General features: G+C 35.7%; 2 protein-coding genes and 19 non-coding genes across 22 annotated transcripts; 1 reads left to right on the top strand and 20 right to left on the bottom strand.

Moving 5' to 3' along the window:
• The first annotated feature begins 1,681 nt into the window (after positions 1–1,681).
• LOC121774064 (50S ribosomal protein L18-like) lies at positions 1,682–3,245 on the top strand. Its single transcript, XM_042170981.1, has 2 exons — positions 1,682–1,863; positions 2,516–3,245. Exons 1-2 carry the CDS (start codon positions 1,705–1,707, stop codon positions 2,912–2,914), a joined length of 558 nt encoding a protein of 185 aa, XP_042026915.1. The 5' UTR covers positions 1,682–1,704; the 3' UTR covers positions 2,915–3,245.
• A 107-nt stretch (positions 3,246–3,352) lies between these two features.
• Positions 3,353–7,870, bottom strand: LOC121774063 (UMP-CMP kinase 3-like). Of its 2 annotated transcripts, none has more exons than XM_042170980.1 (9): positions 7,585–7,870; positions 6,626–6,683; positions 6,318–6,372; positions 5,979–6,096; positions 5,454–5,610; positions 5,192–5,272; positions 4,997–5,104; positions 4,840–4,907; positions 3,353–3,603 (listed from the first exon to the last, which is right to left on the bottom strand). In XM_042170980.1, the coding sequence occupies exons 2-9, from the start codon at positions 6,653–6,655 to the stop codon at positions 3,594–3,596; spliced, it is 627 nt and encodes a 208-aa protein (XP_042026914.1). In that variant the 5' UTR covers positions 6,656–6,683; positions 7,585–7,870; the 3' UTR covers positions 3,353–3,593. The 2 variants fall into 2 exon arrangements, with proteins under 2 accessions (XP_042026914.1, XP_042026913.1); XM_042170979.1 differs by having other exon boundaries at positions 7,672–7,869.
• Positions 7,871–9,455: 1,585 nt separating this feature from the next.
• On the bottom strand, positions 9,456–9,529 carry TRNAI-AAU. Its single transcript has one exon. It is a non-coding gene; the product is annotated as a tRNA-Ile (tRNA).
• Positions 9,530–9,894: 365 nt separating this feature from the next.
• Positions 9,895–9,968, bottom strand: TRNAI-AAU. The gene has a single exon. It is a non-coding gene; the product is annotated as a tRNA-Ile (tRNA).
• A 728-nt stretch (positions 9,969–10,696) lies between these two features.
• On the bottom strand, positions 10,697–10,770 carry TRNAI-AAU. Its single transcript has one exon. It is a non-coding gene; the product is annotated as a tRNA-Ile (tRNA).
• Positions 10,771–10,913: 143 nt separating this feature from the next.
• On the bottom strand, positions 10,914–10,987 carry TRNAI-AAU. The gene has a single exon. It is a non-coding gene; the product is annotated as a tRNA-Ile (tRNA).
• Positions 10,988–11,130: 143 nt separating this feature from the next.
• Positions 11,131–11,204, bottom strand: TRNAI-AAU. The gene has a single exon. It is a non-coding gene; the product is annotated as a tRNA-Ile (tRNA).
• Positions 11,205–11,347: 143 nt separating this feature from the next.
• Positions 11,348–11,421, bottom strand: TRNAI-AAU. Its single transcript has one exon. It is a non-coding gene; the product is annotated as a tRNA-Ile (tRNA).
• Positions 11,422–11,564: 143 nt separating this feature from the next.
• On the bottom strand, positions 11,565–11,638 carry TRNAI-AAU. Its single transcript has one exon. It is a non-coding gene; the product is annotated as a tRNA-Ile (tRNA).
• A 294-nt stretch (positions 11,639–11,932) lies between these two features.
• On the bottom strand, positions 11,933–12,006 carry TRNAI-AAU. Its single transcript has one exon. It is a non-coding gene; the product is annotated as a tRNA-Ile (tRNA).
• A 143-nt stretch (positions 12,007–12,149) lies between these two features.
• Positions 12,150–12,223, bottom strand: TRNAI-AAU. Its single transcript has one exon. It is a non-coding gene; the product is annotated as a tRNA-Ile (tRNA).
• Positions 12,224–12,366: 143 nt separating this feature from the next.
• Positions 12,367–12,440, bottom strand: TRNAI-AAU. Its single transcript has one exon. It is a non-coding gene; the product is annotated as a tRNA-Ile (tRNA).
• Positions 12,441–12,952: 512 nt separating this feature from the next.
• TRNAI-AAU lies at positions 12,953–13,026 on the bottom strand. Its single transcript has one exon. It is a non-coding gene; the product is annotated as a tRNA-Ile (tRNA).
• Positions 13,027–13,753: 727 nt separating this feature from the next.
• On the bottom strand, positions 13,754–13,827 carry TRNAI-AAU. The gene has a single exon. It is a non-coding gene; the product is annotated as a tRNA-Ile (tRNA).
• Positions 13,828–13,971: 144 nt separating this feature from the next.
• Positions 13,972–14,045, bottom strand: TRNAI-AAU. The gene has a single exon. It is a non-coding gene; the product is annotated as a tRNA-Ile (tRNA).
• Positions 14,046–14,992: 947 nt separating this feature from the next.
• TRNAI-AAU lies at positions 14,993–15,066 on the bottom strand. Its single transcript has one exon. It is a non-coding gene; the product is annotated as a tRNA-Ile (tRNA).
• A 143-nt stretch (positions 15,067–15,209) lies between these two features.
• Positions 15,210–15,283, bottom strand: TRNAI-AAU. Its single transcript has one exon. It is a non-coding gene; the product is annotated as a tRNA-Ile (tRNA).
• Positions 15,284–15,795: 512 nt separating this feature from the next.
• Positions 15,796–15,869, bottom strand: TRNAI-AAU. Its single transcript has one exon. It is a non-coding gene; the product is annotated as a tRNA-Ile (tRNA).
• Positions 15,870–16,446: 577 nt separating this feature from the next.
• TRNAI-AAU lies at positions 16,447–16,520 on the bottom strand. Its single transcript has one exon. It is a non-coding gene; the product is annotated as a tRNA-Ile (tRNA).
• A 360-nt stretch (positions 16,521–16,880) lies between these two features.
• Positions 16,881–16,954, bottom strand: TRNAI-AAU. The gene has a single exon. It is a non-coding gene; the product is annotated as a tRNA-Ile (tRNA).
• A 143-nt stretch (positions 16,955–17,097) lies between these two features.
• TRNAI-AAU lies at positions 17,098–17,171 on the bottom strand. Its single transcript has one exon. It is a non-coding gene; the product is annotated as a tRNA-Ile (tRNA).
• Positions 17,172–18,030: the final 859 nt, after the last annotated feature.

Here is an 18,030-nt window from a genome sequence, read left to right on the forward strand (position 1 = left end):
CGTTGAGACATATGGAACAGTAGTTCTCAGTCTCTGAGCTCTCGTCGTATACGGAAGCCGCCGGCATCCGCTCTTCTTTGCCGGAAAATTTCTTGAGGAGTGACTCCATGTTTGTTAGTAAAAAGCTCTGTTTTTTTTGGTGTTGAAATGGAGCTTAATTGTGATTGCTTTATATAGTTATGGTGAGGGAATTGGATTGAGATTGTGACAGACAAGAATTAATTCAAAGGTGAAACTAAAGTCATAGATAAGTGATAAATTATTTAGAAAAAAATTGATTTTGTGCATGGGAGATGACCAAATAGAAGTCAAGTGTTTAGTCAAATTCAAACAGGACTGATTTTTCTTTGGGATGTGAGAGTTAAACAGAGGGCCGTCGTGGGCACAGAGTCACTAACTGTTTTAATTTAATTGACCTTTTCCTTATATTTTACTCTTCTCTTCTAATTCGCTCTGATATTATTAGCAACACCTTAAGGAGTTTTGATTGAAGACTAATTAGTTTGCATGTTTTTCTTGATAAGACTAATTCATCAGTAATTTATTGTAAATTAAAAGATTAGAGTCTTGATACAACTAGAAGAAAGTTGTTAAAACTCTTAAATCTTGTCACACATCGATTTATTGATGATCTTATATAAGGATGGATAATCCTCCCTCTTATAACCCCTTTTAAGAGGTGAGTGACTCATTTCTAATATGGTATCAGAGCGGACCCAAGCTGATTATGGATTTTATATCATTGTTAAAACTCTTAAATGATGTGTTGATTATATCTCATCTATATAAGAATGGATTTTTAAAGGGTGAGTGAGCGATTTCTAATAAAAGTATCATAATATTACTTGACTTATTATATTAAGACTAAAGGCCATTTGTGGTCCTAAACATATGGCGATTTTACGATTTTGATCCAAAACATTATCTTTTGAATTATTGCATCCTGAACAAATGAAAACGGTTCGGATTTAGTCCATTTTGGATGGAGTCGTCAAATTTTTAACAGTCAACGACAATTAAGTGAATTTTGACTAGATTAACATCTTTTAATTTGAATATTAGGACCACAAATGGCCTTTAGTCTTTTTATAACAAAACAATAACAAATGTTAGGTTATAGTATTTAAAGAAAATTGAGGAGTCTCCTACTTCATATTCAAATTAAAAGTTGTTAATCCAATCAAAATTCACTTAATTGTTGTTGACCGTTAGAAATTTGACGGTTCCATCTGAAATGGACTAAATTCGGACCGTTTTCATTTGTTCAGGATGCAATAATTCAAAAGATAATGTTTTGGATCAAAATCGTAAAATCGCCATATGTTTAGGACCACAAATAGCCTTTAGTCTTATATTAACTAAGGAGAATAAATAGACATCAAAACTAGTTAGCGATTTACAAAATTCTAATTTATAGAAGCAAAGTTAAATTCATTTTCAATCATGTCTACATCAAAAGACGGACAAAAAATACATTTTCAAGAAAAAAGTAACCAAATAGAAAATAAGATTAAATATAGTCTTTAGTAAACATGACAATCAAGCACCACTTTATAAAAAAAAATTCTAAGTAAATGATTAATCATTAGAATATAAAAAAAATAAAAATGGGCCATGGTGCAGGCCCATTCTCTAATTAATTCTAAAAATAAAATATCTAGAAATTGCAGGCACTCATAATTCTAAAATCGAAAAGAAGAAGAAATGGCTTCCTGCATATCACCAATTCCGCCTTTATCTCTTTCTCTCCCCTTCTCCAAAATAGATGCCCGCGCCTCTCTCTCATGGTCATCTTCTTTCCCTAACATCAAACTTGCCACACCTACCTCAATTCTCTCCTCTTCATCTCGCACACCGACACAGGTTTTTTTCTCTCTCTCATTTCTCACTGAATTGCCTTTACAATTTACTCCATTATCCACTTTTTATTTATTCAGGATCATTAATATTGAATAGTTACAAACATGTAGATTATGCAAATTTTATTATAACTTCGTTGTAGCTCTGAATAATCCACTATCAGTAGGAATATTATTGAAGTTAGATCAGTGTTATGTTTTTTCGATTCGAAAAGATAATTAGGTAAAACATGGAATTTTCCCTAGTTTAATTGGAAGTGCAATTGCAGTTTTCTGAGGAAAAGATTATTTTTTCCAGCTGAAAAAGAATCATAGTTCGGTAAATTAGGGTTGGGGTATTAGTATTTACACTATAAACAATGTAGAGGTTTCCATTAGAAGATTGTTTAAACACACTAAAATTTTCTGTTGGGACATTCACATAAATTTTGTCATTCTTTGATAGGAAATGCATATATTCCATGTTAAGATCTATAGACTGCAAGTGCTAGGGGTGCATAGAATCATAATTACATCTTACATAGGCGAATTTAATCCATACGAAACGTATGCGAACGACTGAACAGCATACTGCATTGTTCGTTGTCTTTGTTAGTCCATCTTCTTGCTGCATTCTTTCTATCGCATGTAGTCTGATCTTTTGTGAATGTTTGAAGGGTTTCATTGTTCAAGCTGCTTGGACACGGAGATCTCGTAGTGAAGCTGCTAAGAGGCCTAACAGGAAGTCATGGAAACAGAGGACAGATATGTATTTGAGACCATTTCTGCTGAATGTGTTCTTTTCAAAACGATTTATCCACGCAAAAGTGATGCATCGAGGAACCAGTAAAGTAGTGTCTGTTGCCACTACAAACTCCAAGGATCTGAGGAACACGCTGCCATCCCTCACCGACAACAATGCATGCAGAGTTATAGGAAATCTGATCGCTGAGAGATCCAAGGAAGCTGATGTATATGCAGTTGCATTTGAGCCAAAGAAAAACGAACGAATCGAGGGCAGACTTGCCCTCATTCTTGACACAATACAAGCAAATGGTATCATATTTGTTGACTAGGACTTCAACATGGCTTGGCTCCTAATGCTTCTTTGGTGTCTGATGGCTGCAAGCATTCTAAGGAAACAAGAGTAGAAGGAATAGGATTCTCATTCCTCGGTTCTCACCAAATGTCAAAATCTTGAAGCATCTCATGAGAAATTCATCATACGTACGAATGTTAGCATAGGACACGATGTTGATGGTTGGTGTTGTTTTGGAGTGCATTACGATGGAGACGAGTTTCAAGTTGTGCATTTGTGTTTTATTTCTCAGGTAAATGGTAATCTGTAAAATGCTTGATTCTTTCATCAGACAATTCACAGTGATTATTAACTTTTCTGTTCTTTAACACTGTATTTGGTTGCTTATTTGAACATATTTTTCTCCATTGCTCTGCTAAATGAATGAGAGAGGAATGCAGCTAGCATTTCCAATTTCGAAGCAAAAAATACAGGATAAATGAACATGTAGTAATCTTATTAGTACTAAGAAATATGAAAACATGGGAGAATTCAGTCGTTGTATACTAGATATTTATGAGCATATATAGGCAATAACCTCGTTGAGACACTGGGGTAAGACAATATAGAGACAACTAACTTTATAACATTACAATTCATAAAAGTATAAATGTAATAACCCCTCCACCTCAGGGGAAGAAAATTCACTAAAAACACATAAACCTCCTCAAGCCATTTCAGAACTGCCTGCACATGAAGAATCGATAAAAACTTTGAGCAAGGGTGATCAATAGTTGCAATAAAATACAAGAAATATAGCTATAATATTACACAATCTGTAACACCCGTACTTTTTAAGTACTAAATTAATATATGTCATGAAATAATTAATAATTTTTTTTATTATTATGCTATGCCTCTCATTAAATGTGCTTCGGGAAGTAGTATGGTATTTATGTGACGATTGTCCGCGCGGACACTATTTTACTTAAGGAATGATTTTTAGTGTTTATCGGCCTTTTAAAGTAAAACCCGAGTTTCACTCAATGATGGCTTGACATAATTTTATTGATAAATGTATTTTGGGCATGAGTTCACTGAGTGCATCAAGTACTCAGCCCCTGCATATGTTTTCCCTATGTGCAGGTTGAGCGTGGACGGGAGGCGGAGGATGTTGAGCATTGGATCGAGACCATATTCAATAAATGTTCCGGTTGCTATTGTGTCTTCATACATAGTAGTTGCTAACTCTCAATTGCTTCCGCTACTCTAAGTTTTACGAACTCCTACGTTTTTTTCTTTAATCCGTTGGACTATTTTTTTTTTCTATTCGAACTATGTTGCTTCGTGATTTGAAATTTTGATTTGATAATGGAATTTCGTCTTTTGATCTATATGTCGTACTTCCTTGATTGCTACCCCCTTCTTCCCCGCTTCTTAATTCCCCCACTAGTCGCGATCCACCGTGCTTTCTATCCTTAGGAAGTGCGGTCGTGACACAATCAAACTATCAGAGCAGTGTCTGCTGACTCTGTTCAAATTTAAGCATCAACCTGTGTCAAGCTAAAGAAAAACTATAACTACATATGGCTGCAAGGATGTGCATCATATTACTAGAAAGTAAAAGCTAAATTCAGCTGATCTCCCAACCCAGAAACAGTACAAACTAAATTATCCTGTCAATTATCAATTACTGGAATTTGAATTCTGTGCACACCACTACTAAATTTTCTCACATTTGCAATTTTTACGAACCTATTAACAATTAAGATTTACAATGCATATTTGTTATACCAGTGTAGTCAGTTTGTGGTCATGACTGGAAGTGGCAGGTTATATTAGAAGTTTTTTGTAAAATAAAACCCAATTCATTAGAGCACTGTTATCAGAGCATTCTACTTTACACTACACTATATGGCCTCAATCCTCATCAAGAAGCACTTTTATGCATCAATTCCTGAAAGAAGAATAATATTGCTTTACCTTAGGTGGGGGGTGAAAATAGCTTTGACCGCCTCAAAAACTTCTCCAATAGGTCTTGCAGCATCAATCTAAATCCAAGGAAACATTAAGTATTATGAGTATTTGACTTCTTCTGAATACACAATTAAAGGTACAAATGAAATGGTGATTAAATTACCTTCTTAACCTTGCCTTTTGCACTGTAATATTCAATAACTGGGAGACTAGATTCCATGTAGACATTAAATCTCTTCCTTATTGTCTCAATATTATCATCTTCCCTACCCTATGCAGGAAGAAAAGAAAGAGTGAAGATGAATATGGACACCACTAGAAGAAGAATATTGAGTAGGTATCTGATCAAATATGTAACCTGGTTTCTACCCAACAAGCGCTTCTGCATTTCCTCCTCTGAACAGTTGAAGAAAAGTACAAACTCTGGCTGAATACCAGTCTGCGGATATAAATGCAAATTTTGAACAATGATTCAACAGCCAATTAGCGATCATAAGATGTATTGCATGCTTTTGGAATATCATAAACCATCTCATGTTAGCATATGCCAATTCCTAATTCCAGGAAAACAAGCATATATAAAACCTCAATATGAATATATATGGTAAACATAAACTTACTACAGACTCAAATGCCGCACGATTTTCCTCATTACGCGGGAAACCGTCAATAAGAAACTTGTCGTTTTCATTTTCCTCAATTGCTCGTTTAAGAAGCTTGATTGTGACCTCTGAAGGTACAATTTTTCCCTCCTTGATCATGTTTTGAATCATAGTCCTACAGGTAATCAGAGAAATTGTAACAAGATGAAAACAAAGAAAGTAACTTGCACCTTTAAACCAATCCTGGACACTGAGCCAGTTAATTGTGAAAAAAAACCCAAAAGCAATACGATTTGGAGAAAGTGACTATGACTGTATTATTAGCTCATTAAAGTGGTTATAAGCCAACCAGAATCTTAGATCAAGATCGTGAGTAAACTGTACAAGAAACATGCAAATAGGACTCCATTTAATATTAAAATAATTTAAAGAACAATGACGAAAGTTGAAGCAACTCTTCTTCATATAAAAGGCTTTTTCTTTCTCCCTGTATAAAAGACAATCCAAATAATAAATAGAGTTTGAACTAGAAAAGTAATTTACCCATTCTCAGAACCAGATTTTATCTCAGCTCGGAGAAGATCACCTGCACTCAGGTGAGTATAACCAAAATGTTCGACGATATTTGCACACTGTGTGCCCTTACCACTACCTGGGCCACCTGCTCAAGTTTAAAGAGCAAAAGCATGTATGTATCAGAATATCATCGATAGACTACTCGCTGAAAAAACAGATTTTCACATACATAGACGAGAGCCATTCAGACTTCAAGAGAGAATAATAGATAATGCATTTTTAATGATCTTTTGACAAGCTTGAATGGGAAAAGACAACTTATACAACCAACAAGTGAACATATTTTTTGGAAAGAAAAGTACTCACCCAGAACGAACACAACAGTGACCTTCTTGTTGATAGGTGCACTTCCGTTTGCTTCCTGAACAAAGTGTTAGTTTCTGGCAAGATAAGAGATCCAAATGTCTATCATAACTGCTCCTCTTAAAAAGTAATTCAGTTGTGACTCGAAATTCCAAGGAGAATTAACATGATTTTGGGAACCCATTTTATATTCTTCCATTAAGCATGAAATAAGCATCTACAGAGTGAAGTCATTAGCTATATTTATTTGTTTATCTAAATTTGAAAAAAAAAATCAACAATAGTAATCAATCAGATTTTAAAATAAATACCTTGTTTGCAGCATCCACAACAGTCCCCATAGCAGCCGCAGAAATTCTGGTAAATTATCTGAAAGAGAAGCAAATATGTCAATGGTAGTTAGATGCATGCTCTTATTGGATTGCATGGCAGAACCCAAAAGAGAGAGAGAGAGAGAATATTAGATTGCCGAAAAATTGAAAGTGGTTAGATTAATAATATAAAGCTCACATAAAAGCAACACCCTTTCTTGCATAAAATTTTCTATTTTTGTTGAAATCTCTCCATAAATTTGAGTGTAAGCATGGCAAACAAAAAACTTTACACAGAATGGAGATCAAGCAAATTTATTCCCAGTCACAACTTAGCATTAGGCATCACAAAACTTAATAGTATATGTAGGCCGTTCAGAAAACATATCAGCATGTATCCCACATAATATATGAAGATCTTAAAGATATGAATGGGATCCAAACAGCAGCATAGATCTATAGAAAAAACAAAGACAGAAAGCAAAAGAATGAACTTGAATGCATAGAATTCGGAACCTCAAAACAGTCATGTCAAAGTACATTCTGTAGAAATCAGATCCACATAGAAAAAGGCCAAAATTTTACGAATAGCACATAAAATTATGAAAGCAGATCAAAAGATCTCGCAGCACATAATCTCCAGAAAATAAATTACCGAAACAGAAAATCGTTCCACCAATACATTTAACAGAGAAGAAGAACAAAAGATTCAATCTTTCAATCAACTTTAAATTCACCAAAACCGGTCAAGCAACTGAAAAAGACATGCAATGCGGACTATCAATTTTCCCGTGATCTGGAATTTCACCAATCGTATCATAGATCGTGAGATCAAATCAGCCATTGCTTCAATTGTTCGCCAAACCAAAGAAAAAATGAGAAAATAGCTCAAAATTAAGCAACAGGAATGTCGAGCAAAAAATTTGAAACAAGAGGAACTAATTCAAATCTCTACGTACTCTAATCAAAGCAGCAATATCATAAAATTAACGCAGTTCGTGAGCAACGAAGAATCGTGGAGGCAGAAAAGAAGATCTGGAACTCACCAAATTGTTGTGTGGAAATGGAAAAGAGAGGGAAATTAATGGAGATCTAGAAGCGCGTCGGATTTGAAGAGCGTTTGTATATTATAAATAGAGTTACAGAGAAACAACAGAAACCTTTTTGAAGCGTATTGTTGCGTTTTATCGTTTTTAATTGTTTCTTTTCCTGATTCTATGAGAGTAATGAAATTTTTACTTTACTTTGCGTGATTCTGAAGTTGGGATGGAGTCGTCAACGATGTCACGTTTTTCTACTACACTTTACACCAATCAATTTCTATTTGATTTTATTCCATGCAATCGTTTGCTGTAGCTGTTCGACGTAATGTCTCAACGAAAATGACAAAATTGAATTACACCTGTAATCTAGGATTACGATGGAAGAGCGTTTTTTGCTAATAGCCAACGATGGATTCTGAGCTTCTCCAAGACCCGGGCGGCCAACGTCTCCTTCTCCGACGCATCCTTAGGCGGCCCCAAACTCTATGAGGTTTATGGCTTCGTCGGATCCATCGCCACCGTTGTTTTTACAGGTCCGATTCATCTGTTCCTTCACTCTGTTGCTGTCACTACTATAGATACTTCCATTCTCCATTTGTGCTTATCGTTCCTAATTTATCTCTAAATGGTGGGAAATGTAATTTGCTTTGCTCTGGTGGAAATTCATGGATACCACTATTATGAATGATTGATTTTAGGGCTTATGAAATACCTTTGGAATTGTAAATCGTGCTGTTCTTTTCTCTAGAGTTTTAATCTGCAGGACATATTGAGGCATGTTAATGATAAAACATTAGATTGGTTATGCATTTTCTTGATTGATTGTACATGTATGATAAAACATTAAAAAATGGAAATTAGGAAAAATGACTAAAAGGAACATCGAAAAAAATAAAAATAGGAAGAAATGGAAGAACGGGAAAAAGATGAATGAAAAAATAAAATGAGTGGAAGAAAAAAAAAGAAAAAGTTGTTTTTGACTAATTTGAAGTCACCACACTCTATTGCTTGTAAAGTTGTAGTACTACTAATTAGGAACAGATGGGGAAAAAAGGAAAATTGCGGAAATAAAAATTGGAAGAGGAAAAGTGGGGAGTTCAGAATAGGAAAATAGGAAAAGCAAGCACAAAAAATATTTGGGGTTTAGAAAAAATGAGAAATAAGAAAGGAAAACTTGGGAAACAAAAATAGGAAGGAGATGTTCTAGAAATATTCATATTCAAAGAAATATTATACGCCTTGTATTCTAGTACTCCTATTGTCCCATAGGTATTTTTTGGCATGTAGATTAATGAAATATATTTAATGAGTCACGGGAATGATAATAAAATAATAAGTATTATAAAAATGAATAATATAGAAGAGGATAAAGTAAGAGAAATTAAGAATATTGAGTTTTGGTAAAGAAAATGAGCTAATGTAATAGAAGCGACAAAAAAAATTATACGGCATGATATAAGTCTAATGAATAAAATGGGAGCATTTGGATTAATGAATGTGTATATTAATGAGAAAGAGGCCCAATACAAAGTAAATCCAACTCTGTAATTTTTTAAGTATAAGTACCAGTTAATAGATAATTAATTCAGTTTCAAGTATTATTAAGGGAAGATATAATTTAATTGATTTAAGTATCGATGTACTTAATATGTACAATGTCATATGGAATTGAAAACAATAACTTGTACATGACCATTTCAATATTTATGCTTGAACAGAAAAGACAACCAAAAAATGTGAAAAAGATAAATAAAGAATATAAAAATTTTGAAAAGCAAAACAGAAATTGGCCCATGCAGGTTTCGAACCTGCGACCTTCGCGTTATTAGCACGACGCTCTAACCAACTGAGCTAATAGGCCTTTTTGATTGAGCTGGTTTTAACTAATTAACCTCTGTAGATAAATGGATGCTGATTGGTCACGAAAGAAACGTGGTAACAACTTGGCCCATGCCGGTTAAAATATCTTCCAGTTAAAATAAAGCAAGAATTTAAAAAAAAATAAATTGGCCCATGAAGGTTTAGAACCTGCGACCTTCGCGTTATTAGCACGACGCTCTAACCAACTAAGCTAATAGGCCTTTTTGATTGAGTTGTGTTTTAACTAATTAACCTCTGTAGATAAATGGATGCTGATTTGTCACGAAAGAAACGTGATAACAACTTGGCCCATGCAGGTTAAAATATCTTCCAGTTAAAATAAATCAAGAATAAAAAAAAACATATTGGCCCATGCAGGTTTCGAACCTGCGACCTTCGCGTTATTAGCACGACGCTCTAACCAACTGAGCTAATAGGCCATTTTGATTGAGTTGGTTTTAACTAAATAACCTCTGTATATAAATGGATGCTGATTTGTCACGAAAGAAACGTGGTAACAACTTGGCCCATACAGGTTAAAATATCTTCCAGTTAAAATAAAGCAAGAATTAAAAAAACAAATTGGCCCATGCAGGTTTCTAACCTGCGACCTTCACGTTATTAGCACGACGCTCTAACCAACTGAGCTAATAGGCCTTTTTGATTGAGCTGTTTTTAACTAAAGGTTAAAATATCTTCCAGTTAAAATAAAGCAAGAATTAAAAAAATAAAATTGGCCCATGCAGGTTTCGAACCTGCGACCTTCGCGTTATTAGCACAACGCTCAAACCAACTGAGCTAATAGGCCTTTTTGATTGAGCTGGTTTTAACTAATTAACCTCTGTAGATAAATGGATGCTGATTTGTCATGAAAGAAACGTGGTAACAACTTGTCCCATGCAGGTTAAAATATCTTCCAGTTAAAATAAAGCAAGAATTAAAAAAACAAATTGGCCCATGCAGGTTTCGAACCTGCGACCTTCACGTTATTAGCACGACGCTCTAACCAACTGAGCTAATAGGCCATTTTGATTGAGCTGGTTTTAACTAATTAAACTCTGTATATAAATGGATGCTGATTTGTCACGAAAGAAACGTGGTAACAACTTGTCCCATGCAGGTTAAAATATCTTCCAGTTAAAATAAAGCAAGAATTAAAAAATCAAATTGGCCCATGCAGGTTTCGAACCTGCGACCTTCGCGTTATTAGCACGACGCTCTAACCAACTGAGCTAATAGGCCATTTTGATTGAGCTGGTTTTAACTAATTAACCTATGTATATAAATGGATGCTGATTTGTCACGAAAGAAACGTGGTAACAACTTGGCCCATGCAGGTTAAAATATCTTCCAGTTAAAATAAAGCAAGAATTAAAAAAACAAATTGGCCCATGCAGGTTTCGAACCTGCGACCTTCGCGTTATTAGCACGACGCTCTAACCAACTGAGCTAATAGGCCTTTTTGATTAAGCTGGTTTTAACTAATTAACCTCTGTATATAAATGGATGCTGATTTGTCACGAAAGAAACGTGGTAACAACTTAGCCCATGCAGGTTAAAATATCTTCCAGTTAAAATAAAACAAGAATTAAAAAAACAAATTGGCCCATGCAGGTTTCGAACCTGCGACCTTCGCGTTATTAGCACGACGCTCTAACCAACTGAGCTAATAGGCCATTTTGATTGAGCTGGTTTTAACTAATTAACCTTTGTATATAAATGGATGCTGATTTGTCACGAAAGAAACGTGGTAACAACTTGTCCCATGCAGGTTAAAATATCTTCCAGTTAAAATAAAGCAAGAATTAAAAAAACAAATTGGCCCATGCAGGTTTCGAACCTGCGACCTTCGCGTTATTAGCACGACGCTCTAACCAACTGAGCTAATAGGCCTTTTTGATTGAGCTGGTTTTAACTAATTAACCTCTGTATATAAATGGATGCTGATTTGTCACGAAAGAAACGTGGTAACAACTTGGCCCATGCAGGTTAAAATATCTTCCAGTTAAAATAAAGCAAGAATTAAAAAAACAAATTGGCCCATGCAGGTTTCGAACCTGCGACCTTCGCGTTATTAGCACGACGCTCTAACCAACTGAGCTAATAGGCCTTTTTGATTGAGCTGGTTTTAACTAAAGGTTAAAATATCTTCCAGTTAAAATAAAGCAAGAATTAAAAAAATCAAATTGGCCCATGCAGGTTTCGAATGTGCGACCTTCGCGTTATTAGCACGACGCTCTAACCAACTGTGATAATATGCCTTTTTGATTGAGCTGGTTTTAACTAATTAACCTCTGTAGATAAATGGATGCAGATTTGTCACGAAAGAAACGTGGTAACAACTTGTCCCATGCAGGTTAAAATATCTTCCAGTTAAAATAAAGCAAGAATTAAAAAAACAAATTGGCCCATGCAGGTTTCGAACCTGCGACCTTCGCGTTATTAGCACGACGCTCTAACCAACTGAGCTAATAGGCCATTTTGATTGAGCTGGTTTTAACTAATTAACCTCTGTATATAAATGGATGCTGATTTGTCACGAAAGAAACGTGGTAACAACTTGGCCCATGCAGGTTAAAATATCTTCCAGTTAAAATAAAGCAAGAATTAAAAAAACAAATTGGCCCATGCAGGTTTCGAACCTGCGACCTTCGCGTTATTAGCACGACGCTCTAACCAACTGAGCTAATAGGCCTTTTTGATTGAGCTGGTTTTAACTAATTAACCTCTGTATATAAATGGATCCTAATTTGTCACGAAAGAAACGTGGTAACAACTTGGCCCATGCAGGTTAAAATATCTTCCAGTTAAAATAAAGCAAGAATTAAAAAAACAAATTGGCCCATGCAGGTTTCGAACCTGCGACCTTCGCGTTATTAGCACGACGCTCTAACCAACTGAGCTAATAGGCCATTTTGATTGAGCTGGTTTTAACTAATTAACCTCTGTATATAAATGGATGCTGATTTGTCAGGAAAGAAACGTGGTAACAACTTGGCCCATGCAGGTTAAAATATCTTCCAGTTAAAATAAAACAAGAATTAAAAAAACAAATTGGCCCATGCAGGTTTCTAACCTGCGACCTTCGCGTTATTAGCACGACGCTCTAACCAACTGAGCTAATAGGCCTTTTTGATTGAGCTGTTTTTACCTAAAGGTTAAAATATCTTCCAGTTAAAATAAATCAAGAATTAAAAAAAAACAAATTGGCCCATGCAGGTTTCAAACCTGCGACCTTCGCGTTATTAGCACGACGCTCTAACCAACTGAGCTATTAGGCCTTTTTGATTGAGCTGGTTTTAACTAATTAACCTCTGTAGATAAATGGATGCTGATTTGTCACGAAAGAAACGTGGTAACAACTTGTCCCATGCAGGTTAAAATATCTTCCAGTTAAAATAAAGCAAGAATTAAAAAAACAAATTGGCCCATGCAGGTTTCGAACCTGCGACCTTCGCGTTATTAGCACGACGCTCTAACCAACTGAGCTAATAGGCCATTTTGATTGAGCTGGTTTTAACTAATTAACCTCTGTATATAAATGGATGCTGATTTGTCACGAAAGAAACGTGGTAACAACTTGGCCCATGCAGGTTAAAATATCTTCCAGTTAAAATAAAACAAGAATTAAAAAAACAAATTGGCCCATGCAGGTTTCTAACCTGCGACCTTCGCGTTATTAGCACGACGCTCTAACCAACTGAGCTAATATGCCTTTTTGATTGAGCTGTTTTTAACTAAAGGTTAAAATATCTTCCAGTTAAAATAAAGCAAGAATTAAAAAAACAAATTGGCCCATGCAGGTTTCGAACCTGCGACCTTCGCGTTATTAGCAAGACGCTCTAACCAACTTAGCTAATAGGCCATTTTGATTGAGCTGGTTTTAACTAATTAACCTTTGTATATAAATGGATGCTGATTTGTCACGAAAGAAACGTGGTAACAACTTGACCCATGCATGTTAAAAATTCTTCTAGTTAAAATAAAGCAAGAATCAAAAAAACAAATTGGCCCATGCAGGTTTCGAACCTGCGACCTTCGCGTTATTAGCACGACGCTCTAACCAACCAAGCTAATAGGCCATTTTGATTGAGCTGGTGTTAACTAATTAATCTCTGTATATAAATGGATGCTGATTTGTCACGAAAGAAACGTGGTAACAACTTGGCCCATGCAGGTTAAAATATATTCCAGTTAAAATAAAGCAAGAATTAAAAAAACAAAATGGCCCATGCAGGTTTCGAACCTGCGACCTTCGCGTTATTAGCACGACGCTCTAACCAACTGAGCTAATAGGCCTTTTTGATTGAGCTGGTTTTAACTAATTAACCTCTGTAGATAAATGGATGCTGATTTGTCACGAAAGAAACGTGGTATCAACTTGGCCCATGCAGGTTAAAATATCTTCCAGTTAAAATAAAACAAGAATTTAAAAAAACAAATTGGCCCATGCAGGTTTCGAACCTGCGACCTTCGCGTTATTAGCACGACGCTCTAACCAACTGAGCTAATAGGCCTTTTTGATTAAGTTGGTTTTAACTAATTAACCTCTGTATATAAATGGATGCTGATTTGTCACGAAAGAAACGTGGTAACAACTTAGCCCATGCAGGTTAAAATATCTTCCTGTTAAAATAAAGCAAGAATTAAAAAAATAAATTGGCCCATGCAGGTTTCTAACCTGCGACCTTCGCGTTATTAGCACGACGCTCTAACCAACTGAGCTAATAGGCCTTTTTGATTGAGCTGTTTTTAACTAAAGGTTAAAATATCTTCTAGTTAAAATAAATCAAGAATTAAAAAAAAAAACAAATTGGCCCATGCAGGTTTCGAACCTGCGACCTTCGCGTTATTATCACGACGCTCTAACCAACTGAGCTATTAGGCCTTTTTGATTGAGCTGGTTTTAACTAATTAACCTCTGTAGATAAATGGATGCTGATTTGTCACGAAAGAAACGTGGTAACAACTTGTCCCATGCAGGTTAAAATATCTTCCAGTTAAAATAAAGCAAGAATTAAAAAAACAAATTGGCCCATGCAGGTTTCGAACCTGCGACCTTCGCGTTATTAGCAAGACGCTCTAACCAACTTAGCTAATAGGCCATTTTGATTGAGCTGGTTTTAACTAATTAACCTTTGTATATAAATGGATGATGATTTGTCACGAAAGAAACGTGGTAACAACTTGACCCATGCAGGTTAAAAATTCTTCAGTTAAAATAAAGCAAGAATCAAAAAAACAAATTGGCCCATGCAGGTTTCGAACCTGCGAACTTCGCGTTATTAGCACGACGCTCTAACCAACTGAGCTAATAGGCCATTTTGATTGAGCTGGTTTTAACTAATTAACCTCTGTATATAAATGGATGCTGATTTGTCACGAAAGAAACGTGGTAACAACTTGGCCCATGCAGGTTAAAATATCTTCCAGTTAAAATAAAGCAAGAATTAAAAAAACAAATTGGCCCATGCAGGTTTCGAACCTGCGACCTTCGCGTTATTAGCACGACGCTCTAACCAACTGAGCTAATAGGCCTTTTTGATTGAGCTGGTTTTAACTAATTAACCTCTGTATATAAATGGATCCTAATTTGTCACGAAAGAAACGTGGTAACAACTTGGCCCATGCAGGTTAAAATATCTTCCAGTTAAAATAAAGCAAGAATTAAAAAAACAAATTGGCCCATGCAGGTTTCGAACCTGCGACCTTCGCGTTATTAGCACGACGCTCTAACCAACTGAGCTAATAGGCCATTTTGATTGAGCTGGTTTTAACTAATTAAACTCTGTATATAAATGGATGCTGATTTGTCAGGAAAGAAACGTGGTAACAACTTGGCCCATGCAGGTTAAAATATCTTCCAGTTAAAATAAAACAAGAATTAAAAAAACAAATTGGCCCATGCAGGTTTCTAACCTGCGACCTTCGCGTTATTAGCACGACGCTCTAACCAACTGAGCTAATAGGCCTTTTTGATTGAGCTGTTTTTAACAAAAGGTTAAAATATCTTCCAGTTAAAATAAATCAAGAATTAAAAAAAAACAAATTGGCCCATGCAGGTTTCAAACCTGCGACCTTCGCGTTATTAGCACGACGCTCTAACCAACTGAGCTATTAGGCCTTTTTGATTGAGCTGGTTTTAACTAATTAACCTCTGTAGATAAATGGATGCTAATTTGTCACGAAAGAAACGTGGTAACAACTTGTCCCATGCAGGTTAAAATATCTTCCAGTTAAAATAAAGCAAGAATTAAAAAAACAAATTGGCCCATGCAGGTTTCGAACCTGCGACCTTCGCGTTATTAGCACGACGCTCTAACCAACTGAGCTAATAGGCCATTTTGATTGAGCTGGTTTTAACTAATTAACCTTTGTATATAAATGGATGCTGATTTGTCACGAAAGAAACGTGGTAACAACTTGACCCATGCAGGTTAAAAATTCTTCCAGTTAAAATAAAGCAAGAATTAAAAAAACAAATTGGCCCATGCAGGTTTCGAACCTGCGACCTTCGCGTTATTAGCACGACGTTCTAACCAAATAAGCTAATAAGCCATTTTGATTGAGCTGGTTTTAACTAATTAACCTCTGTATATAAATGGATGCTGATTTGTCACGAAAGAAACGTGGTAACAACTTGGCCCATGCAGGTTAAAATATCTTCCAGTTAAAATAAAGCAAGAATTAAAAAAACAAATTGGCCCATGCAGGTTTCGAACCTGCGACCTTCGCGTTATTAGCACGACGCTCTAACCAACTGAGCTATTAGGCCTTTTTGATTGAGCTGGTTTTAACTAATTAACCTCTGTAGATAAATGGATGCTGATTTGTCACGAAAGAAACGTGGTAACAACTTGTCCCATGCAGGTTAAAATATCTTCCAGTTAAAATAAAGCAAGAATTAAAAAAACAAATTGGCCCATGCAGGTTTCGAACCTGCGACCTTCGCGTTATTAGCACGACGCTCTAACCAACTGAGCTAATAGGCCATTTTGATTGAGCTGGTTTTAACTAATTAACCTTTGTATATAAATGGATGCTGATTTGTCACGAAAGAAACGTGGTAACAACTTGACCCATGCAGGTTAAAAATTCTTCCAGTTAAAATAAAGCAAGAATTAAAAAAACAAATTGGCCCATGCAGGTTTCGAACCTGCGACCTTCGCGTTATTAGCACGACGTTCTAACCAAATAAGCTAATAAGCCATTTTGATTGAGCTGGTTTTAACTAATTAACCTCTGTATATAAATGGATGCTGATTTGTCACGAAAGAAACGTGGTAACAACTTGGCCCATGCAGGTTAAAATATCTTCCAGTTAAAATAAAGCAAGAATTAAAAAAACAAATTGGCCCATGCAGGTTTCGAACCTGCGACCTTCGCGTTATTAGCACGACGCTCTAACCAACTGAGCTAATAGGCCATTTTGATTGAGCTGGTTTTAACTAATTAACCTCTGTATATAAATGGATGTTGATTTGTCACGAAAGAAACGTGGTAACAACTTGGCCCATGCAGGTTAAAATATCTTCCAGTTAAAATAAAGCAAGAATTAAAAAAACAAATTGGCCCATGCAGGTTTCGAACCTGCGACCTTCGCGTTATTAGCACGACGCTCTAACCAACTGAGCTAATAGGCCTTTTTGATTAAGTTGGTTTTAACTAATTAACCTCTGTATATAAATGGATGCTGATTTGTCACGAAAGAAACGTGGTAACAACTTAGCCCATGCAGGTTAAAATATCTTCCAGTTAAAATAAAGCAAGAATTAAAAAAATAAATTGGCCCATGCAGGTTTCTAACCTGCGACCTTCGCGTTATTAGCACGACGCTCTAACCAACTGAGCTAATAGGCCTTTTTGATTGAGCTGTTTTTAACTAAAGGTTAAAATATCTTCTAGTTAAAATAAATCAAGAATTAAAAAAAAACAAATTGGCCCATGCAGGTTTCGAACCTGCGACCTTCGCGTTATTAGCACGACGCTCTAACCAACTGAGCTATTAGGCCTTTTTGATTGAGCTGGTTTTAACTAATTAACCTCTGTAGATAAATGGATGCTGATTTGTCACGAAAGAAACGTGGTAACAACTTGTCCCATGCAGGTTAAAATATCTTCCAGTTAAAATAAAGCAAGAATTAAAAAAACAAATTGGCCCATGCAGGTTTCGAACCTGCGACCTTCGCGTTATTAGCAAGACGCTCTAACCAACTTAGCTAATAGGCCATTTTGATTGAGCTGGTTTTAACTAATTAACCTTTGTATATAAATGGATGCTGATTTGTCACGAAAGAAACGTGGTAACAACTTGACCCATGCATGTTAAAAATTCTTCTAGTTAAAATAAAGCAAGAATCAAAAAAACAAATTGGCCCATGCAGGTTTCGAACCTGCGACCTTCGCGTTATTAGCACGACGCTCTAACCAACCAAGCTAATAGGCCATTTTGATTGAGCTGGTGTTAACTAATTAATCTCTGTATATAAATGGATGTTGATT

This window comes from Salvia splendens, chromosome 17, assembly GCF_004379255.2.
Source record: "Salvia splendens isolate huo1 chromosome 17, SspV2, whole genome shotgun sequence".
NCBI classification, from domain to species: Eukaryota; Viridiplantae; Streptophyta; class Magnoliopsida; order Lamiales; family Lamiaceae; genus Salvia; species Salvia splendens.

Coding starts and splice junctions, on each gene's coding strand:
- LOC121774064 (XM_042170981.1), top strand. CDS start 1,705: ATGGCTTCCTGCATATCACCAATTCCGCCTTTATCTCTTTCTCTCCCC. Junction 1,864..2,515: donor CATCTCGCACACCGACACAG/GTTTTTTTCTCT, acceptor GAATGTTTGAAG/GGTTTCATTGTTCAAGCTGC.
- LOC121774063 (XM_042170980.1), bottom strand. CDS start 6,655: ATGGGGACTGTTGTGGATGCTGCAAACAAG. Junction 5,273..5,453: donor GTGCGGCATTTGAGTCTGTA/GTAAGTTTATGT, acceptor TTATATCCGCAG/ACTGGTATTCAGCCAGAGTT. Junction 5,105..5,191: donor GCTTGTTGGGTAGAAACCAG/GTTACATATTTG, acceptor CTTCCTGCATAG/GGTAGGGAAGATGATAATAT.